Below are 23910 nucleotides of genomic sequence, written 5' to 3'. Positions count from 1 at the left end.
CATTATCTCCTTGGGGCAGCATCTGTGCCCTTTCCTCTAAGACCTCAAAGAGCAACAGTTGATTACTTTCTGTCACATTCACTGTCCAAGAGTTGTGTCCTTCTAATTCAGAAATGTATCTTCTCTCAGAAAAAAAGCTAAAAAAATTTTGCGGGAAAAAAAGAAGAAATGTAATTGAGAGGAGAGTAAAACTAACCATTTTTTGGTTTTCTTTTTCAGGTTTGGGTTGACAGGCTTTGCAGAGATCTGCAGAAATCAGCTCCCTGTGCCAGCGTCCCAACACCTGAGCAGACAACACTCAGGAGATACGACAGAAAACTACTTCACAGCACACTCCCTCAGCTCTCCAGTCAGTGCAAGAGAAGAGGATAAAATGAGTACAGCAGACAGCAACTTCGCAGCAAACTCCCTCAGCTCTCCAGTCAGTGCAAGAGAAGAGGATAAAATGAGTACAGCAGACAGCAACTTCGCAGCAAACTCCCTCAGCTCTCCAGTCAGTGCAAGAGAAGAGGATAAAATGAGTACAGCAGACACCATCAACACTTTAGCTAGTGTGAAAGACAAGGATCAGACAAGTTCGCCTGACAGCATCACGATTCAAAGACATGACCTGAAAGATAGGGTAGAAAACAACACAACATCAAATACCATCAGTGCTCCAGCCAGTGAAAAAGAAGAGAATAAGATAGATTCATCGAACAGCATCAGGATTCACGGACACTACCCGGGAGATGTGGCAGAAAACGACATACCAGTATGTTCCTTTACTGCCCCTGTGGGTGCAAAAGAAGAGGATAAGATGAGCTTAACAGACAGCATCAGCATTCACAGTGAGTGTGAGAGTGTGGATGCTGAAAGTGAGATACAGCAGAACAGCACTGGCGCAAGACAAAGAAGGAAGGAGCAAGAAGAAGTAGCACTTCAGTCTGATTCAGGTCATTCAGAGAAAGGAGAGGCACACAGAATCACTGATTATGCTCAACATTCTGAAATGGATGACAGAACGCAACAAGCTGACGATGCAGACATGACAGAAAAACTGACAAAATCACCAGTTAATATGACAGAATCACCAATTGAGATAAGAGAATCACCTGCTAAAATGAGAGAATCGAGACTTGAAACGAGAGAATCATTACTAAATTCTGATTCAACGAGTACATCCGAACAAAACAGCTTTAACCACAAGCAAAACAAGCCAAATCTTGAGCGAAAGTTGAAACGAGGAGATAAAACAAAAGTTGATTTTAGTGATCAGGAGAAAGAGGCTCTGAATAGTGCAACCAGAGACAGTTCTTGTCCCGTTGGAGGTGCATTGAGCACTGAAAAAGAAGCATCAAACACAGAAGCTGATCAAGCAAAAGACTTTTTCTCTGCTGAGCTGGAGCGGGATCTCGGAGAGAAAATCCAGACTGTGTGCAGAATGGTGGATGAGGAGGGTGACATTCAGGCTGTGAACACCACCAGTTGCAGCCTGCTGGCTGGGAAGACTGCGCAAAGTGCAGAGTCTATGAATGGGTCTTTCTCTGAAGATGATGATGTCCATCTGCTGGACGTGTCTTTGCCCAGTGAGAGTAGAACTCAGTTATTTAGCACAAAGGTAATTGCGGGTGAGGATCATGTGAGAAGGAAAGCAGTGCAGCAAGCAGATGAGATGACTGCCGGTCATGCAATAGATCCTGTTGACAGCATCGAAATCAGTGACGACGATCTCTTCAGCAGCGATGAAATTGACATTTCGCTCCTTCCCAGTACCCCTCAGCACTCCAGACAGATTCACGCATCACAGAAACCGAACCTGGAAGAAAGATCTGAGACTTCTGGCAGCACTGCTGAGGTTGAGGAAGGCCCTCCAACACTTGAACCTCAAGCCCTTACAAAGACAGTGTTGGTACAGGACGGTCAACAGACTGAGGACAGTGTCACAAACAGCAGTGGGGAAGTACGCAGAAGTGGTAGGGATGAAGTGAAGGATACCTTCATAGTCCCATCGCCTACAGCACGCCCTCACATGACACGGCAGGGACAGCCAGCACCAGGGTTTGAGGACAGTGTTTCATGTTTCAGCCTATCAGCTGTAGAGTCATCCTACAGAGCTCCCTCCCTGTCCAGCCCAAATGTCACTTCATGTTTCAAAACCTCAACTCCACAGGCAGGCGCTAACAGCCAATCAGCAGGCAGAACCGTGAGCAGAACTGAAACTGGTTTGGCCAGTGATAAAAGAAACTGGTTTGAGTGTGGTGAGCAAAGCGTGACAGATCTTACCGTCATCTCTAGGGCTGACGCAGATAGACCAGAACTGATGCCTGCCCACAGCAAAGAATTGACCATTGTGAGTGATTTCAGGTCACCTGCCACAACCAATGTGTCATCCAGCACTGTGATTTGTGAAGCCACAGGGACCCCGCGCGTGTCAGTCGTGGAGCAGGATTCTCTGTACATCACCCCCGTTGTGGAGCAGGGCAGAATCCGGAGGACGTTCCAACTGGTGACACCAGCGTCCCAGCATCAGGGAGCATCGTTATCCCCCACTACACCAACCTCTCATGCGGCAGTTGGCCTCAACGTGTCTCCTGAAGTTCGCGTTGGAAACCGCCTTGAAAGAGAGTTTAGATCTCAACAGTGTGATAGTGCTGGTGATTCTAGCCCTGCAAGTGCTGGCATGCATGTGGAGTTCGGGGGTATATCTGAGGGCAAGATGGACAGTGATTCTGACCTGGAAATCATTGATACCAGCCTCCAGGATCCCCCCTCCCCAAAGTTCTCTCTAGCATCCAAGCCATCTTCCAGCCAGTCCCAAACAGGAGCTCAGCCATCCAATCAACACTCTCCTGACCCTCAGCCACTCACTCTCAGCCGATCCAATTCTACGCCTGTCATGAGCAGCCAATCCAAAACCAAGCCATCCAGCCAGTCAGAATCACGCGGAAAGTCCCGTTCAGGAAATCAAAGGATAGGGGAGGCAAGTTCAGCCAGCAGGTCATGTGACAAAGACACAGCCAGAACCAATCCCGGCACCCCTGTCAGCGGCTTGTCGCAGCGCTCGGCGGACAGCGACCGAGACCTGGTTAGGGCGGTGGAGATGGTGTCGCAACAACTGGCAGCCGCTGTCACTGAAACAGGTCCTGTGCACCTTGCTGACTGTGGTAAGCAGTTCCTCTGTTAATACAGGCCAATCCCCCTTTTAAGACCCCCAAAACTGTCAAAATACAGGTCTTAAAAAAAAACCGCGGGTTAGAGGGAAGAATTTACCCGATGCTCCCCAGCATGTCGTAAGACTGAGGCGACTAACGGATTCTGTTTCTCCTTTTACCCTTGTTAAGTGTTTCTTGTATAGAATATAGTCAATGTTTGTAAAGATTTTAGTCAAGCAGTATGTAAGAAATGTTTTTTAAACATCGAACGCAGAAGAAGAAGAAGTAAGAAATGTTTAGTCCTTTGTACTGGAAACTTGCATTCTCCCAGTAAGGTCATATATTGTACTACGTTGCAAGCCCCTGGAGCAATTTTTTGATTAGTGCTTTTGTGAACAAGAAACAATTAACAAGTGGCTCTATCCCATCTCCCCCCTTTCCCCGTCGCGATATAACCCTGAACGGTCGAAAACGACGTTAAACACCAAATAAAGAAAGAAAGGTCTGAAAAAGGAGAGAGTTTTAAAATAACCCTCCTTTTCAGATCTGCCAAACATTGTAAAAGTACAGGTCTTTAAAAAGAGGAAATCTTAAAATGGGGGTAAATTTATAAAGAGGTCATGAACAGAATATAATTATATCTGAGAAAACAGGATCTTAAAAGGGAGGGAGTCTTGGATCAGGGGGTCTTGGATCAGGGGGTCTTGGATCAGGGGGTCTTGGATCAGGGGGTCTTGGATCAGGGGGTCTTGGATCAGGGGGTCTTGGATCAGGGGGTCTTGGATCAGGGGGTCTTGGATCAGGGGGTCTTGGATCAGGGGGTCTTGGATCAGGGAGTCTTGGATCAGGGGGTCTTGGATCAGGGGGTCTTGGATCAGGGGGTCTTGGATCAGGGGGTCTAGGATCAGGGGGTCTTGGATCAGGGGGTCTTGGATCAGGGGGTCTTGGATCAGGGGGTCTTGGATCAGGGGGTCTTGGATCAGGGAGTCTTGGATCAGGGAGTCTTGGACCAGGGAGTCTTGGACCAGGGGGTCTTGGATCAGGGGGTCTTGGATCAGGGGGTCTTGGATCAGGGGGTCTTGGATCAGGGAGTCTTGGATCAGGGAGTCTTGGATCAGGGGGTCTTGGACCAGGGGGTCTTGGACCAGGGGGTCTTGGACCAGGGGGTCTTGGACCAGGGGGTCTTGGACCAGGGGGTCTTGGACCAGGGGGTCTTGGACCAGGGGGTCTTGGACCAGGGGGTCTTGGATCAGGGGGTCTTGGATCAGGGGGTCTTGGATCAGGGAGTCTTGGATCAGGGGGTCTCAAGAGAGGGGGTTCTCCTTGACTTTTCTTTTATTTCTTAAACACTTTCACTTCATAGCTCTCTTTACTTTTAAATCAGTTGACTTACTTTGAACTTAAAGTTCAAGATTTTTGTTTACGTTCAATGGGCTTTATAGACCTAGCAGCATTTAACCCTACAAACTAAACTAAAAAGCAGTTTACCATACCGATATTTTCTGTTTAGTGTGATTTTCAAATGTGCTTGAAACATAAAAGTGGGTTGGCAAATCATCTTTTGTTTGGTCTTACATGTGTTACATTTGTTTTAGACCCGAGGAAACCAATGTTTCTGGTCACTTTAGTTATAAACAAAAAGTATGGTGGGTATTTTTTTTCCATAGGACCTTAGTTCAGCTACAGTAGTTATCTTAATGACCCATCAGCTCAAATGTGGCTGAAATCATTAAAAGTACATGTAAATACAGATCTTCAGTATGACTCGATAACTCACTTGTGTACAGAGACTGCTCATGTCAACTGTTTGTGTTCACCCAAATTCACCACTTCACAGTTTTAGTTAGTTCTGTTCATGATCCTCATTCTTAAAAGTGAAGCATGTTCACAATTTGTCAAGTAAACTGCTTTTCTTTAGCAGTGAAGCTCAGTGCACTGTTGCTTGAACTTTACCCTGTGACCTTTCCAGCAGTCTTTGTGATGCAGTAGTTGTTTTTCTGTTTATTGTTAGTCACTAGCAAGACAGTAGTAAGAAATGTGAATGTATGTGCAAGTTATAAGATTAAGAACGATCAGTTTGTTGGTTAATGCGGTAATTGATGTTTTGTTCTTGTTTTCACAGAAAAATCCGATCTTGCCAGTCCAGTGGAGGCAGACGTGTGGGAAGGTTTTGACAACCTTGACATTTACAACCCTGACCTTGACCTGATAGGTCATGACACAGCACCTAACCCCAATTCAGTTACCTCCCCCACAGATACCACAAAGACAGAGGTGTTTGAGACTGTAATCTCACGGGCGGGAACAATCTCCAGGTCTGGCATGAAATCCACGTCTGCTTGCACTACTGCTGAATCTGCTGCACTGTCATTTAAAACACCAATGAAATTACCCCTGACAATTCTTGCTGAATCTCCTGAAAGCTCTCCCGAAAGCTTTCCTGAAACTAGTGAAAGCTCTCCACAAACAGCGGACTGTGATGCTCTCGAACAGTCAAAGGATACAAACACAGTTCTGCCTGACGGTGACGCTGTGGAACTGTCACCGTTCAACCATAAAGTTTCTCAGAGACGAAAATATAACGAGACTCCTTGTGACCGTAGCTCAACGCCTGTAAGGTTCCGCTCTCTGAGCAAGTCTCCACCTTCTTCTAGAATGACCGGTGAACAGAGGGAAGCCACAGAAAAGAGAAACTCCTCACACCTGGAAGAGCCCCAGTCTCCAGGAGGATTCTTCGTACCAGGGGACGACGATGCGGCAGCTGACTCCAGCTTCCTGTGGTGCGAGGAGAACGCACCAGTGGAGGATGATGGGATGGGACAAGATGACAGCATGCGTGCTGGGGAGGAGGGGGTCCTGGTGCTGGGACGAGAGGAGGTTGTGCTGTCCTTGGACTCTGAGGTTAGAATAACGACTTGGGTTTGTAGTTGTAGATGGCTGTAATTAATCTGTTAAATTAAGTAAAATTCTGCTTGAAATTAAAATTGCAATCACGTATTGAAAAAATTGTTGGATTAAATTCTTTACTATTTACCTGAATCAAAAAATATATAATGTGTTGAATTCAAAATGTGCTCAAAAATAAATAAAACATAGAATTTCACAATCTGACTTTTCACTGCCTTTTCATATCCTGCTGTGCTCCAACTAGAAAATGCCATTAATGAAAATGATTATGGTTCTGTACCGTTGAGGTTTTTATTGACTTTTTTTTATACTAAAAAGCAGTTATGGATAGTTTTTCCTCATGACAAAAGCATTTAACGAGATAAGCAATGACTGAATGTGTAAATGTGTGCAGCGACCAGTTCTGACTCCCACAATGCTACAGCAGAGGAAGAAGAAGGGCGGAAAATCTGCCTGGGTCCCGCCCTCGCCTTTCACCCCCATGCCTTCCTACGACAACATGAACACACCCGTTCTCAAGGTATTGTCCCAGAAATTATTTTATTTTCCCGGTGTAAACCATGATGTAAACGAACACAGATAATTCCAGGATTTTACATGGGATGAAAGTGATGTAAGCATATATACAATCATATACAACACCACAGATCTGATTAGACTTTGAGATAACAGCATCATTCCACTTTGACACATACTAAAAATCTACAGCTTGGCTACTTGCCACACAGAGGACGTTTGTGCTGAATTCATTTCTTTGATACAGCGGTCAGTTATGAAATAAATTCACCCAAAAAATTCCTACTATGCCCAGGAATCAGCCAGATTGTAGATTTTTGATATTTGCCAAAGTGGAATGATGGTGTTATCTCAAAGTCTAATCAGATCTGTGGTGTTGTATATGATTGTTTACATGGGTGGGAAGGCATCTAACTTTCTGCCGCTGTTCATTTTTAAAACGGCTGTGTCAACATGCTTACATCACTTTCATGTGATGTGCTGGTTTTTTTTGCTGTCAGTTGGCAAGCTAGCAAAAGTATCTAAAAGTGGGTGATGTGAGTGTGTGTGTGTGTGTGTGTGTGTGTGTGTGTGTGTGTGTGTGTGTGTGTGTGTTTATTTCTGCGTGTTTCTGTGTATCTGTGTGTGCTATTAGAGGGGCCTAAATAGTTTTCTAAGCATGAGAGGGAGGAACTGTTGGCCCCATACGTTGTGAATCAGTAGAAACCTCAACGCACATGCACCCCAGTCTTGTGGTTTTGAACAGCTGAGCACTGTGTGGACCGTGTGTAAGTGTGCTCTATGCCTGGTAATATACGTGCAGTTATGAACATGTTCTTGCCTTCTTTCAGCAAGAAGTGCAGAAGTACGGCCTGAAAGCAGTGGGCAAGAAAAGGATGAGGCTGATACTGACAGATATCTATCACAAGACCCATCAGTGTGAGTTAACGTAGTTCACCTCTCATCTTCTTCTTACTATTTTTTCTGTTAAGGATGTGGTTTTTCCACTTAAAGACTAAAACATTAGCTTGAGAAATTAGCAAACAAGATGAGCATGAAACTTTGTGTGTGTTTTTGCTCTTCTGCCTTTTGTGTGAAGTGGTTATGAATCCTTCTATCCTGAAACAGATTGCAACTGTAAAACAGACGACACAGTTCCTACCAACTTGATTTTCATTCTCATTTTTTATGAACCTTGCCACCATGTACTGTTAGTAAAGTTGTTATGAAATCTACTTATTATTGCTTGTAAAGTTGTTTTGAAACCTGCTTGTTATTGCTTGTAAATTTGTTATGAAACCTGCTTGTTATTGCTTGTAAAGTTGTTATGAAACCTGCTTGTTATTGTTTGTAAAGTTGTTATGAAACCTGCTTGTTATTGCTTGTAAAGTTGTTATGAAACCTGCTTGTTATTGCTTGTAAAGTTGTTTTGAAACCTGCTTGTTATTGCTTGTAAATTTGTTATGAAACCTGCTTGTTATTGCTTGTAAAGTTGTTATGAAACCTGCTTGTTATTGCTTGTAAATTTGTTATGAAACCTGCTTGTTATTGCTTGTAAAGTTGTTATGAAACCTGCTTGTTATTGTTTGTAAAGTTGTTATGAAACCTGCTTGTTATTGCTTGTAAATTTGTTATGAAACCTGCTTGTTATTGTTTGTTAAGCTGTTGTGAAACCTGCAACCCTGTAATTTTGTTTTAGACGAAACAGACAGCGACTGTGAAGCAAGAGACACAGGTCCAGCCAACCTTGGCCCCCCAGTGCTGACCAAACTGACCGGGCCTGATGACCGAGACCCATCAAAGCAACCCCCGGTACTACACAAACACTCCGCTCAGGCAAAGCTTAAAAACACCACAGGCCCACCCCCACGCCTGCAGAAACAGCCAAAAAACAGACGGAAGAAACAAGACGAGGAGAGACAGCCGCCATGCCTGCTTAGAGAGGCTGATGAAAGTGAAGACCTGCCCCCTGTTCTGCAGAAAGAGACAGAAAAAAGTGTGGCAAAGAGAGGTCCCAAAACCAAGAGAGGTCTTGCCAGAGAGCCAGCAGGTGAGATTGTTTGTATTTCAAGAAGAAAAAAAAAACATGTCGAAGCTGAGTTTTCATCTTCCTATTAATATTTGCGAAAAACGTATGTTATGCCTTTGCATGTAATGTCAAAAGGGCTTGTGGTTTAAACAATATTTTATTTCCATTCATTTTTTTTTACAGAGCAGTGAAATCTAATATACAGCAAAGGCCCATAACAGTTTACAGTTGTTATGTGCACAAAGTGCTTGGGAATGTTTTGTATGAAATACAATTTTAATAAACATTGCATTCATTAACCTGTCTTGCATTTTTGAGTCACTTGAGAAAAAGTGACTCTATGTAATCGGTCAGTGTTAGTCTGTCCGGCCGGCCAGCCGTAGACACCACCTTAACGTTGGACTTTTCTCGGAAACTATCAAAGCGATCGGGCTCATATTTTGTTTAGTCGTGACCTCCAATGACCTCTACACTTTAACGATGGTTTCGTTGACCTTTGACCTTTTTCAAGGTCACAGGTCAGCGTCAAAGGAAAAATTAGACATTTTATATCTTTGACAAAGTTCATCGGATGTGATTGAAACTTTGTAGGATTATTCTTTACATCAAAGTATTTACATCTGTAGCCTTTTACGAACGTTATCAGAAAAACAAGGGAGATAACTAGCCTTTTCTGTTCGGCAACACACAACTTAACGTTGGGCTTTTCTCGGAAACTATAAAAGTGACCGGGCTCAAATTTTATGTGAACGTGACTCATTGTGTTGTGAATAGCAATTTCTTCCTGTCCATCTGATGCCTCATATAATATTCAGAACTGCGAAAGTGACTCGATCGAGCGTTTGCTCTTCTTGTTTTTATTCTTCACCTCAGAGCCAATGAACACTCAAAGCAAGAAGAAAGGAAAGCTGGCACCAAAGACGTTGCCACCCCAAGATGATGCAGGAGACTTCCCTGTCCACCCCTCACAACTGTCGCCAGCCAAGCGGAAGGGTGGCGGCAGAACAGCGCGTGTTGTATCCCCGGTAAAGTCGGCGTCTGACTGTTACAGTTCACCAGAGAAGGGCAGCTTCTCTTCATCGCAAGACTCCGATGTCAGGTGAGATACAGTGGACCACCCAGTGGACCCCCCAGTGGAGCCCCTCCCCCCTTTCCTTGTAAGACCTTCCAAAATGTGAGAAAAGCAGGTCTTAACAAGTCGCGTAAGGCGAAATTACAACATTTAGTCAAGCTGTGGAACTCACAGAATGAAACTGAACGTAGTCCGCCGCTAGTGCAAAAGGCAGTGAAAGTGACGAGCCTGTTTGGCGCGGTAGCGGTTGCGCTGTGCTTCATAGCACGCTTTACTGTACCTCTCTTCGTCTTTTAGCGTATCACCAACTCATGTCCCTAAAAGGAAAATTTCCTGTGAGGACGTTAAGGACCCCAATTTCTTCCCATTTCTCTCTTCGTTTTAACTTTCTGAGCGTGTTTTTAATCCAAACAAATCATATCTATATGTTTTTGGATTCAGGAACCGACAAGGAATAAAATGAAATAGTTTTTAAAACGATTTCGAAAATTTATTTTTAATCAAAATTTTTATATTTTTAATTTTCAGAGCTTGTTGTTAATCCGAATATGTAGAGGTTACATGCCGAGTCTCAGTGATTATTAAAAATAATGGTCGAAGTTAGCGGATCATGAAAAATGCGAGCTTCAGCGAGCTTTTTCATGACCGCGAACTGAGACCATTATTTTTAATAATCACTGAGACGAGGTGTGTAACCTCTTTATTCCCCCTTTCTTCAGTTATTCAAAGAAAACAGGAGTTTTTGTGCGAAAGTTTGATCGAATCCGAATCACTCAACCAGTCAACCTGCGCAGGCGATCGATTAATGCGCGGCTGTATAGTTCCGTGCAAATCATTCCATTCTGTTAACACTTCTTGTCAGTTTCCCTGTTTTAGACTAAAATCAAGTACACAGATAAGCTGTTATTCTGCTGTGGCGGTAAAGGCAGATATTGTGTGTTCTGTTTATGTTTTAGTATCGCTTAGGATAATGTTCTTTGTCAAATGAGACTAGCAGACGAACTTTTGCACCCGTGTTCCAACGTTAATTACTGTATGAAGTTCAGTTTTCTGGGGAAAATAGTGTATGAAACCGCTTTATGTTGTTTAAATTGATGAGATGTGTGCATTTGGTTGCGTGTGATCTGTTTATAAAATGAAATATTGTTGAAAACTGACCGTCGGATTGCAGTCAGTGTTGTCGAAGAAACTGCGTTAAAAGAAGGGGAACTACTCTTGTCGGCTAGAGTATGAGTTACTTGCCTTGGGAATTTGCTTGTGATGAACGGTTTGTGCACGGCAGATCTAGATTCAGAAAACAACAACACTCATGGATTTTATATGGAGATTCATGTGTTCAGGCCTGTAGTTGTTAATTTAAATGCGGTATGTTTGTATTGTTTGCTCCAGAGATGTATACTTCGTACGTATAGAGCGTTCGGAACTTTTCAGTCGCAAAAGTAGTACCAAAACAGAACAGCTTCTCAACCCATTGCACTATTGAGGATTCAGGCTGTTGCTGGCTCCTTATTTGTTTGGTTGCTGGGTCATTATCGAAAAATAACTAGCTCTACAAGTTTACAGAGGTAAAGAAGCAGAGGGGGGAATAAAACATATTTATATGTTTTTGGAATCAGAACATGATGAAGAATAAAATAAAAGTAATTTTGGATCGTTTTATAAAAAAATAATTTTAATTACAATTTTCAGATTTTTAATGACCAAAGTCATTAATTAATTTGTAAGCCTCCATGCTGAAATGCAATACCGAAGTCCGGCCTTCGTCGAAGATTGCTTGGCCAAAATTTCAATCAATTTGATTGAAAATTGAGGGTGTGACAGTGCCGCCTCAACTTTTACAAAAAGCCGGATATGACGTCATAAAAGACATTTATCGAAAAAATGAAAAAAACATCTGGGGATATCATACCCAAGAACTCTCATGTAAAATTTCATAAAGATCGGTCTAGTAGTTTACTCTGAATCGCTCTACACACGCACAGACACACGCACACACATATACACATACACCACGACCCTCGTCTCGATTCCCCCTCTATGTTAAAACATTTAGTCAAAACTTGACTAAATGTAAAAAGGGAGTCTTAAAATGGAGGTAAATTTGCAGAGGTTATGAACAGCCAAACTTAAAAAAGTAAGTGAGGAGGTCTTTTAAATTGGGGGGGGGGGGGGGGGGGTCTTGAAATGTGGGGGTTCAACTGTCTGTTAAATTTCATTGGGAGTGACTTCATGTCATGTTTTCCCTCTTTTACTTTAGAGAAAGTGGCATGATCCTACTCTTCTGTAGCGGTTATGTGTGCTTTTACTGTTGATGAAGTCAGTGTAGGGTTGCCTGGCATGGTAGAAAACAGTCATACACATGAGTCCACTCCAAACAAATCTGTGTGCATGTTGGAGTTGTAACCAACAAATACAGAAGAGGAGGAAGATGTTGTGCAGCACTGAATCTAGGGGGGGGATTTATCTGGGTTCCAGAAGTACCCCCCTTACTCAGCAAATGTACCTTTTTTTCTTGAGCAAAGACCCAAAATACCCCTTTCAAATGCTTGCCCAGCCTCTATACAGTGGAACCCCCTTTCAAGACCCCCAATTTAAGACTTCCTCCCTTTTTAAGACCTTGCTTTGTGGGCAGGGATGTAGCTCAGTCGGTAGCGCGCTGGATTTGTATCCAGTTGGCCGCTGTCAGCGTGAGTTCGTCCCCACGTTCGGCGAGAGATTTATTTCTCAGAGTCAACTTTGTGTGCAGACTCTCCTCGGTGTCCGAACACCCCCCGTGTGTACACGCAAAGCACAAGACCAAGTGCGCACGAAAAAGATCCTGTAATCCATGTCAGAGTTCGGTGGGTTATAGAAACACGAAAATACCCAGCATGCTTCCTCCGAAAGCGGCGTATGGCTGCCTAAATGGCGGGGTAAAAACGGTCATACACGTAAAAGCCGTGGGAGTTTCAGCCCATGAACGAACAAACAAGACCTTGCTTTTTGAGTCACTTGAGAAAAAGTGACTCTATGTAATCGGTCAGTGTTAGTCTGTCCGGCCGGCCGTCCGTAGACACCACCTTAACATTGGACTTTTCTCGGAAACTATCAAAGCGATCGGGCTCATATTTTGTTTAGTCGTGACCTCCAATGACCTCTACACTTTAACGATGGTTTCGTTGACCTTTGACCTTTTTCAAGGTCACAGGTCAGCGTCAAAGGAAAAATTAGACATTTTATATCTTTGACAAAGTTCATCGGATGTGATTGAAACTTTGTAGGATTATTCTTTACATCAAAGTATTTACATCTGTAGCCTTTTACGAACGTTATCAGAAAAAAAGGGAGATAACTAGCCTTTTCTGTTCGGCAACACACAACTTAACGTTGGGCTTTTCTCGGAAACTATAAAAGTGACCGGGCTCAAATTTTATGTGAACGTGACTCATTGTGTTGTGAATAGCAATTTCTTCCTGTCCATCTGATGCCTCATATAATATTCAGAACTGCGAAAGTGACTCGATCGAGCGTTTGCTCTTCTTGTTCAGATGTTCTGTTCATAACCTCTGTCAATTTATCCCATTCTAAGACACCCTCCTTTTTAAGACCTGAATTTCTCAGATTTTTGGAGGTCTTAAATGGGGGGTTCCACTGTAGCCATGCTTGTTTTGGAAGCCACTCCTGCTCATACACTAGATCCAGCCCTGTTGCGTAAGCTTGAGACATGAGAAGGGAAATGATTGAGATGGTGCGTGTTGCGGTGTGCAGCGGGTGCCCGGACGTCAGCGTGCTGGAGCGGGCAGGAGCTGACTCGGACGATGACGATGACATCACACCATCACAGCAGGTCAGTTTGGGATAACATTCAAGAACTGTGTCCAAAATAGACGAACTCCGAAAATAATGCCGTCGGGTTTGTATGAGTTGTGGAAGAGTGACCTTTTCTTGCAAAACCTCTGCCAAACATTGGATGGGCCAGTCACCAGCAATTGAAGTGTCGGAAACCCGTGCACCCGTCCACGTGTTTCAAACACACCCCTTGCTAGTGATCCGGCCCTGCAATTTTTGGCACAGGTTTTGCAAGAAAAGGTCATTTTTCCACAACCCATACAAACCCGATGGCGTTATTTTCAAAATTCGTCTATTAACTCTGTCCATTAGCAGTCCAGTTGGTTATGCCCCTTGCACATGCAAAGTTTACAGAATGAATCGAATTTCAAAAGGAAAGATTATCATCAAGATTTTGCCTCATTTTCAACACTCTACCAGAGTTATTTTAGTTTGCAACTTTGGTACCGCGCAAGAGCTTGCTTGCATAAGATGCCTATTCTTTGAAACTTCAGACTTCCAGGTCAAGCAGTATGTAAGAAATGTTAAGTCCTTTGTACTGGAAACTTGCATTCTCCCAGTAAGGTCATATATTGTACTACGTTGCAAGCCCCTGGAGCAATTTTTTGATTAGTGCTTTTGTGAACAAGAAACAATTAACAAGTGGCTCTATCCCATCTCCCCCCTTTCCCCGTCGCGATATAACCTTGAACGGTTGAAAACGACGTTAAACACCAAATAAAGAAAGAAAGAAAGACTTCCAAGCTTTGAGCTTTGATGACCTCTAGATGTATGTCTGGTCGATAATAGGCAAATAAGAAAGTTGCAATGGGATTGAGTTTGGAACGATCAGAATTGTGTGTTTTTTAGAAGGATTAATTACAAAATTTGAGCAGGTAATTTGTTTCTGATTCATATTGTGCATGACGGAAGGGAGTTGTATGAGCAATTGCTTTTCTTGTTGTTGCAGTCAACACAAGATTTACCACAGAAGCTGATGGAGTTCTTCAAAACACAACCAGGGCTGTATCACAAAGTCCTGACTTATGAGGTAAATCTTTGCATTTAAATCATTTTTTAGCATTCCAACATGATGTCATCTTACTTCTCCATCTTTCTCTGGGCTATAAATCCCATATGGACTCAGAATGTTACCAGGAAACGTTTCACATTATTGCGTCACCAATTTGTTTTGTTTAGAGGATTCTGTTTTCAAGAATGTTGCATTTTGGGGGGTCAGACGTGTACAGAGGTAGCTGCGATGTGAGGCCTCTCACTTGAGAGGACACCTCCCTGTGGAGGACACTTTTCTTTTCCCACCCTTTGCCTGATAATGAAACGTGCCTGCCAAGATAGGATACCTGCCATGTAGGGACACTTTCAGCTGACCCCAAGGGTCACCACAGTTACCACTGCATAGTGGATCCACCTTCCCCCCAACCCCCCCCCCCCCCCCCCCCCCAACACACACACACCCACACTTTTAAGACCTCCAAAGTCTGAGAAAACGAAGTCTTAAAAACGAGGGTAATTAAATTGGTTGTATATTTACAGCCATAAAAAGGGGGGAGGGGGAGGGAGTCCTAAATCTGGAAAACTTGGAAGAGAAGTTCCGGTGTACCAAAGCTTGCTGCAAAGAAACTCATTCTTTATGACATGTGATGTTGTGCTCTACAGCCTCTGGACATGGCTGTGTTGAAATGCAGTCTAAAGGAGTGTGGCCTGCGCTGCCCTCAGGACAAACTGCGCAAATTCCTTGATGAAAAAGTAAGACACACTGCCGCTATCTATCTTTTTACATTTAGTCAAACTTAGACTTAACATAAACTGGGAATCGAGAGGCGGGTAGTGGTCCCCTCCCGCGGGTTAGGGGGAAGAATTTACCCGATGCTCCCCAGCATGTCGTAAGAGGCGACAAACGGATTCTGTTTCTCCTTTTACCCTTGTTAAGTGTTTCTTGTATAGAATATAGTCAATATTTGTAAAGATTTTAGTCAAGCAGTATGTAAGAAATGTTAAGTCCTTTGTACTGGAAACTTGCATTCTCCCAGTAAGGTAATATATTGTACTACGTTGCAAGCCCCTGGAGCAATTTTTTGATTAGTGCTTTTGTGAACAAGAAACAATTAACAAGTGACTCTATCCCATCTCCCCCCCTTTCCCCGTCGCGATATAACCTTCGTGGTTGAAAACGACGTTAAACACCAAATAAAGAAAGAAAGGGTAGTGGTATGTGTGTGGGTGTGTTGAGCGATTTTGAGAAAACTACCGGACTGATCTTCGTGAAACTTCACATGAGAGTTCCTGGGTGTGATATCCCCAGAAGTTTTGTTTCTTTTTTTCGATGTCTTTGATGATCCCATATTATCTTAGTGAAAGTTGAGCACTATATTTAGTGTGGAGACCTTTAAGTGTAAGAAGCCAAAACAGTCTGTAAAGGCTTCATCATAATCAGTTCTTTGTGGAAAATGTTTGGCTTGTCTGATGAGTGGTTCTTTTTGTGTGTAAATTGAAATATTGACAACAATTTGTCTGCATGTTTTCAGTGCATCACTTTCACCACAAAAAACATGGTGCCCCGCAAACGAAAGAGTCGCACCAGGAAGCACCCCCGCAAAAAGTCTGCAGCATCTCAGAAGTAACATGTGAAGAGATGCTGTTAACATGTGGAATGACCTTGACCCCTTGTCAAGGGCATTTCAAAAGTAAGCTGTCAAGAGAAGGCATCAACAGGTGGAATGACCTTGACCCCTTTCTTCTTGTTAAGGACATCTCAAAAGTAAGCCGTGTCAAGAGAAGGCATCAACAGTGGATGACCTTGACCTTTTTTGTGCTGTTGTCAAGGGCATAACTGAGGATATCTTGTCAATCATCTTTGGACTCATTTCAGCCCAAGCTTCCAGAAGGCAATGTGTTAACTAGCTTTGTTTCTAATTTTGAGAAACAGAATAAAATCATCAACAAGAGTGACGCTACTGAGTTGAACCCATTTCCATGTGAAGCGAGTGTCAGCTAACGTCAAGACACGGACACAGTGCAATTATGAATTCATTGATCAATTTGCAGTGGGTCATAGCAGACAGCCCGATCCCTTGAAGTTAATGTGACTTAATATGCTTGAATTGAAGTGTTGAATAATATGTGTACAATTAGACATTTTGATATCATTATGGAAAAGGATTGCCTCTGTGTATTACAGTTAATGCTCATTTGTTTGATTGGTACACTTAAAACCAACGTTAATGTTTGTCGTCTGATTTATACTTTGAAAATGAAATACATACGTGTGAAAATAAAATGAAGAATGATGCCTATGACTGGGGTTTTTCCCCTGTAAATGTTGGTTTTGTTTTGTTGAACTGTACTTTCATGCTTATAAATTTCACATTTCTACTCCATGAAGCCGGCTCAGTGTGCAATGTGAACCAGACTGAATCACTCTGTGAGATCAAAGTACACGTGATGAGACTCCTCCCATGAGAGGACACCTCCCCAGTAAAGCACATCTTCTGTTGTTCCTTTCTAAAGTTTCTTTTATCTTGACCAAAATATTCCTGTCATGAAAGTCAACTATAATTTAAGTACACTTTTGCCTGGTCCCAGGGGTTCTCAAATCACAGGTACCACTGACACTGTGCAGCCACATGAACAAATATTTTGATTCATCACAACTGAATAAATCAACATTTCTCATCTTTCAGTATGTGAGGTCACTTACATGGGACTATATCAGGAGTATGCCGCCAGATGCACCCCACAACTCTCACTCTCTCTCGCCAAACACATGAACTCGCACACAATTTTAAGAATGCATAAAAATGATTTATTCAGATAAAGCACATACTTTCATATGTTCAGATTCACAGCGGGAAGCCAGGGGATGATGTCAATTCTCACACGCAGTGTTAAGTGAACTCAATCTATATTTGAGTTCACTGCTGTATAAAGCCTTCATTTCTACTGAAGAAGACATAGCTGTAAGTAGCTTAGTTGGCACTGATTTGATTCAAAGACCGCTTCATATTTTGTTTGTTTCTTTCTTTCTTTATTTGGTGTTTAACGTCGTTTTCAACCACGAAGGTTATATCGCGACGGGGAAAGGGGGGAGATGGGATAGAGCCACTTGTCAATTGTTTCTTGTTCACAAAAGCACTAATCAAAAATTTGCTCCAGGGGCTTGCAACGTAGTACAATATATGACCTTACTGGGAGAATGCAAGTTTCCAGTACACAGGACTTAACATTTCTTACATACTGCTTGACTAAAATCTTTACAAAAATTGACTATATTCTATACAAGAAACACTTAACAAGGGTAAAAAGAGAAACAGAATCCGTTAGTCGCCTCTTACGACATGCTGGGGAGCATCGGGTAAATTCTTCCCCCTAACCCGCGTGGGGTTTCATATTTTGTGTCCTTTACAATACAAAAATAGCTGTTCAAAACACCCCAACCCCAGAAGCCTCCTGACAAGTAGTATTTAACCCACTGACAAAATGTTCAAAACACCCCAACCCCAGAAGCCTCCTGACAAGTAGTATTTAACCCACTGACAAAATGTTCAAAACACCCCAACCCCAGAAGCCTCCTGACAAGTAGTATTTAACCCACTGACAAAATGTTCAAAACACCCCAACCCCAGAAGCCTCCCAACAAGTAGTATTTAACCCACTGACAAAATGTTCAAAACACCCCAACCCCAGAAGCCTCCCAACAAGTAGTATTTAACCCACTGACAAAATGTTCAAAACACCCCAACCCCAGAAGCCTCCCAACAAGTAGTATATAACCCACTGACAAAATGTTCAAAACACCCCAACCCCAGAAGCCTCCTAACAAGTAGTATTTAACCCACTGACAAAATGTTCAAAACACCCCAACCCCAGAAGCCTCCTAACAAGTAGTAATTAACCCACTGACAAAATGTTCAAAACACCCCAACCCCAGAAGCCTCCTGACAAGTAGTATTTAACCCACTGACAAAATGTTCAAAACACCCCAACCCCAGAAGCCTCCTGACAAGTAGTATTTAACCCACTGACAAAATGTTCAAAACACCCCAACCCCAGAAGCCTCCTGACAAGTAGTATTTAACCCACTGACAAAATGTTCAAAACACCCCAACCCCAGAAGCCTCCTGACAAGTAGTATTTAACCCACTGACAAAATGTTCAACCATGAAAAGTTGTACAATCTTGATACCATTTAGATGTTTGGAATTACGTGCCATGTTTTAGTAGTTGATACAACCCAACTTGGCGAGGTGAACAAAATACAGGGCCAGTTTACTGTTTCCCATCGGCGCGCGGCAGATGTAGCACTAATTTCTCGTGCTGGCAACCCTAAATTTAGCTCTATGGCCTTCTACTATAACAAGGCTTGGTCTCCTGGAGACGGATGTTCGGCTTTAAACATCTGATCTGACAACACAAGTAACAATCAACACAGGTATTCAGGGTAGGGAGCAGCCACCCCACTCAGACACAATACTCATCTTTCAACATAAAACGATCCATCATTAACTTGAAACGGCAAAGGGAAAAATGTTAAAATCCACACAGCTTCTTCTTCAACCATGGTTGTCTACACACACTCTGCTGCATGCATGTCTCATTGCATTCCATATGCAAACAATCAAACAATAAGTATGTACACTGTCAAGACCGAACAAGAGCAGAGGTATGCAGTCCCACACACACACACACAAACACTCAGGATATACTGGTAACATGCAAGATAAAAAGTGTACAGCATTTCACACAACAAACGTGAAGGGTTAAACTGTTTCTTGGTTTCAGCCCAAGTGTACATGTACATACCCACGAGGATCACACTTTAACAAACACACACCCACACACAAACATAGAGAACACAGCCAAGACAGTTCTCTACATAATAATTTGTCTTACCAATCAGAAAATAGAAGACACAAATTCTGTCTGGGGAGGAATACAAAGAAGCCCCTTTTAGATTCAAGACTTGTTAAACCTTTGCTTTCTCAATTTGGTATTTGTCATGTCTGTAAATTAACTTCCATATAAAGGCTCCCTCCAATTTAAGACCTTATTTTCTAAGATGGTTTGCGGCCCATCAATATACAATATGCATTTTGGTGATGGACAAAATTATACTGAAGCTTGTGAACAAGTCTACAGATTTCGACAAGCAAAATAAAAAAATCTTGACAAAAAGACTTAACTCGTTCACTTTCATTGCTTACAAAGGGGCAAACTATCAATATAACCAATGAGCCCTGGCTGGTTTTAAGTTACTCTAGCTTACCTAACTTGACACAGGTGAGCAAGGAAAGCAACCAGATACACAACAACAGACACATCGTGCTCGCACAAACACTCAACATTTGTAACAACAGGCTTATTTCTGGCTGTGCGCAATAAATATTGCTTTGACATATGATTCAAACACATGTATAAAGGTTACGACCACAGAATATGGCAAAGTGGACCACTCACTCACACCTAGCAAGTAACTTCCACGGCATACACTCTTTCAAAGTCAGTATGGACATTCAAGTCATTTTTAATCTTCCCGCCTAGTCAGCTGCCACAGGCAACCTGGGGCACAGGAGGTTGAGAAAGACTGGCTTTGAACCAGCAAGGTGTGCATCCACTACCACACATGAGACTTTGGGCTGAAATCAGGCTTATTGTGAGCTCCAAGCATGCAATTTCACAGCTTTTTCTGTGATTCATTCCCAGAATATTATTATTATCTAGGAGGGGCCCTTTCACAATTGTCCCTTTCACAATTGTTCACGTATAGGTGGTCTCGTGCCTGACACCAAGTGATTGCTTTCTTTCTTTCTTTATTTGGTGTTTAACGTCGTTTTCAACCACGAAGGTTATATCGCGACGGGGAAAGGGGGGGAGATGGGATATATAGAGCCACTTGTTAATTGTTTCTTGTTCACAAAAGCACTAATCAAAAAATTGCTCCAGGGGCTTGCAACGTAGTACAATATATTACCTTACTGGGAGAATGCAAGTTTCCAGTACAAAGGACTTAACATTTAAGTGATTGCTGCTATTCATAATGAAAAGTCAATGCTTGGTTCTTTCGCATTCACTGTTAGTGTGAGCAGAACTATTGTGCATTTTTAGCCTCCAACAAGTACACAGGCACCTGCCACCTCTGACGGCCTGTAATAGCGTTGCTTTTGGTGTGTATATGTACTACCCATTGCCAGGTCTACTACTCTACTGCATGTCAATAGGCGAGTAGAGAGTCTTCAATGTAAACCATCATCTTCAAGCAAGCTGTAGGTGGAACAGGCACCTGGAGAAATTCTCCCCCTACTCTTCCCACGCTTGAAACTGGGACCAGAAACACTGGTGTTGGATTTTCTGACCGCTCTTCAAACCAGGAGTATTACCATCACAATTTTGCATTACAGCATGTATCAACCATGGTGGGTCTGCTTCACTTTTCTTCAATACTCCACTCATGGTTAGTTTGTTGATCTAACCCACACAGGCAGATGTGTACAGCAAAACAGGGGGGACAGGTCTGTGTCCATTCCACACTCAGGATTACACATACTGTGTACCACCAAACTGAACGGGAATTTTCCTTTTTGTGTGCATGTACAACCGTCTGAATGAATTGCTTCCCCCTGCACTAAGCACACACATGATAACTCAACTGCTTACATCAGCTGCAGCTTCCTTTCAGTTACCTGTCCGGACAACAGCACATCACTGCCAATTTACTTGACCGACAAAGATGTGGTAATGCGTTCTTTCTTTCTTTATTTGGTGTTTAACGTCGTTTTCAACCACGAAGGTTATATCGCGACGGGGAAAGGGGGGAGATGGGATAGAGCCACTTGTCAATTGTTTCTTGTTCACAAAAGCACTAATCAAAAATTTGCTCCAGGGGCTTGCAACGTAGTACAATATATGACCTTACTGGGAGAATGCAAGTTTCCAGTACAAAGGACTTAACATTTCTTACATACGGCTTGACTAAAATCTTTACAAAACTTGACTATATTCTATACAAGAAACACTTAACAAGGGTAAAAGGAGAAACAGAATCCGTTTGTCGCCTCTTACGACATGCTGGGGAGCATCGGGTAAATTCTTCCCCCTAACCCGCGGGGGGTTGGTAATGCGCTCTTTTCAGCGTGATTATCATACATGCTACAAAAATGCCTCGTCTCCATTTTCACTTCGGAGGGCAGAAGAAAATCATCTGTACTATGCCCAGCCAGAAACATTGCTTCACATTCTATGAACCCCCCCCAAATTCAGTTAAAGCAAGCACACAACTTTTGCTAACACTTTACGATCCCTTTACATGTTCAAACCATCAGTCTATACCTGTAAGCAGAGATCAGAAGGAGGAGAAAGAAGAAATGATACTCAAAACAACTTGCATAAATGCCAACAGAGGATTAAATGTGCATTTATACACAAGCCACATACACACACACACACTCTCCCTTTTTCTCCCACTGAACTAGATACACAGCACTGGGGGCGCAGTGAAATGTTCGTCAGTGCCAAGATACAATTCACGCCATGATCACATAGTTTTTTTCTTCCTTTACACGCCACTCGTACTTCTCAACAAAAGCGTACATGATAAAAGGATGGGTTGGGGGTAGAGAGGGTGGGAGAGGGGGTGGGGAGAGTGAGAGAGAGGGGGTGGGGAGAGGGAGGAGGGGGGGGTTGAATAGTGCTGATGGAAGAAACACCCATACATTCTGAGACCTGTGTACTCGCTCACTCACACCTGTACATCACTTACACGTAGTTAATTAAAATTAGGAGAGAAAACAAATCAGCAACAAATCTGCTCAATGTCAAAACGCAAGTGTTCATTCACTCATTTTCTCAGATTCTGTGTCTCATTGCTTATCATCTAGACGCCTCTTTCATGCTGGGCGTTGCTTCACAGATCAATACGCTCTCAACTTCCCACCAGTCGACAGAAAAATGCAGAGACGGCAATACCAGTCTTTCAAAATAACTCTAGTTCTCTGTCCCTGATCTGATACCGTGGGAGTATTTGATCAAAAGCATGTGCACAGTTTTAGCGCTGCAGTTTGCCAGAAAAATCCATGCATGGAACAGCCTCCTCCCACTGGCTGCAGCTCACTTTGATTCAAAGGAATTAAGTTTTTCTACGGATGTCAGACCAGTTCACCATTCTAACCCATGATGTGTACTGCACCACACTGGGATCTGGTCGGTGTCCATCCAAACACTGGGATCTGGTCGGTGTCCATCCAAACACTGGATGACCTGTCTGTGCTCAGCCTTGACCATACATTTAACACTTACTCCCACCAAGCTTACTAAACAACTGCTACGTTTCTGCACACGATAGAAAGTGACTTTTCCATGGGATCAAGTCATCACAAATCATCCCCACTCCCCTGCCCCCACCCCCAAAACCCTTGCAGCAGTTTCTATAAACGAGATAATCGGTGACGAGGACACAGCATGTGTTGAGAAGGGATCCTGACTGCCTTGAACTGATGTGAGCGAGGCACACTGATTCCGTGAAGATCTGCCTCCAGCTTGATGTGGTGTCCATCAGTAACACCACGGAGACATCATCCAGTGTCAGTGTTCTTCACCGCTGACCCTCACAGTGGATGAGCGGTGCAGCGAGTGTCTTACAGCGCGCGTGTTGTGGAAAGAAAGACGGGGGAAGAAGACGGCAGCTGATGTGTGGTTGAGCTCTAGGACAGCGATCCGTTGGTCAGGACCACCCCCTCTGCGCTGGTCTTGGTGTTGCACGCTGGGAGGGCAAAGGCGTGTGCGTGGGGGAAAAGGTCGTGGCACTGTTTCTGATACTCCTCGATTGTCTTGTCGCACTCACCGAAACTGCCGTCACACAGCGACCGGTACACGCTCGTCACATTCTGCAAACAACACACCTGGCTGTTAAGCTGATGCTTCATGTCATCGTCATCGCTAAAGTGTTTAAAGGCTGCCATATTCGTGGCGTTCATTAATTAATTCATATTGTTTACATGTGCCAATAATGTTATAAAACTGTACCTAAGGGGATATAATAACGATTGGCTGTAGCTTTCGAAAACATTATTTCAGTATTGCAAAGTGGTGTTGATAGTGTTGAATGTAAACAGAACAGTCTCAAACGCCATCTTTGGTTTACGAAACGTCACGAAGTGACGTCAAGGGTCTAAAAATAGCCCAAGAACTGTTGCTAAACAATGCAATAAAGAATTCATTATATCTCGTAATTGGTAAGGACTTCAAACCTAAAACTTTGCAGGAAGCTTAATTTATACATCCCCGCAACGGTGGTAAAAGCCCTGGAAGTAATTAAACTAATTAAATAGGACTATGTCAGCCTTTAAGAAGATCACTTTACAGACCCCACCCCCCCCCCCCCCCCCCCCCCCAACCTTAAAGACCTTGTCTGATTTTCAGTTCTCAACATCTGTAAATTTACCTCCATTATAAGA

General features: G+C 43.1%; 2 protein-coding genes across 2 annotated transcripts in view; one reads left to right on the top strand and one right to left on the bottom strand.

Annotated features, from left to right (window-relative positions):
- Nucleotides 1-16731, top strand: part of LOC138969414 (uro-adherence factor A-like) — a 28608-nt gene extending 11877 nt beyond the window's left edge. The window contains exons 12-21 of the mRNA XM_070342209.1: nucleotides 220-3146; nucleotides 5257-6035; nucleotides 6436-6561; nucleotides 7388-7475; nucleotides 8236-8586; nucleotides 9439-9664; nucleotides 13385-13463; nucleotides 14415-14495; nucleotides 15122-15211; nucleotides 15991-16731. Of these exons, the coding sequence (XP_070198310.1) occupies nucleotides 220-3146; nucleotides 5257-6035; nucleotides 6436-6561; nucleotides 7388-7475; nucleotides 8236-8586; nucleotides 9439-9664; nucleotides 13385-13463; nucleotides 14415-14495; nucleotides 15122-15211; nucleotides 15991-16086 (4843 nt within the window). The 3' untranslated portion in view covers nucleotides 16087-16731. The remainder of the gene's footprint in view (nucleotides 1-219; nucleotides 3147-5256; nucleotides 6036-6435; nucleotides 6562-7387; nucleotides 7476-8235; nucleotides 8587-9438; nucleotides 9665-13384; nucleotides 13464-14414; nucleotides 14496-15121; nucleotides 15212-15990) is intronic.
- Nucleotides 16732-17244: 513 nt separating this feature from the next.
- The window catches only part of LOC138969415 (N-alpha-acetyltransferase 15, NatA auxiliary subunit-like), a 47270-nt gene continuing 40604 nt past the window's right edge, over nucleotides 17245-23910 (bottom strand). Inside the window, exon 21 of the mRNA XM_070342210.1 lies at nucleotides 17245-23340. Coding sequence (XP_070198311.1) covers nucleotides 23158-23340 — 183 coding nt within the window. The 3' untranslated portion in view covers nucleotides 17245-23157. The remainder of the gene's footprint in view (nucleotides 23341-23910) is intronic.

The sequence above is a fragment of the Littorina saxatilis genome, linkage group LG6 (genome assembly GCF_037325665.1).
Source record: "Littorina saxatilis isolate snail1 linkage group LG6, US_GU_Lsax_2.0, whole genome shotgun sequence".
NCBI classification, from domain to species: domain Eukaryota; kingdom Metazoa; phylum Mollusca; class Gastropoda; order Littorinimorpha; family Littorinidae; genus Littorina; species Littorina saxatilis.
This window is presented reverse-complemented; position numbering and strand designations above follow the sequence as displayed.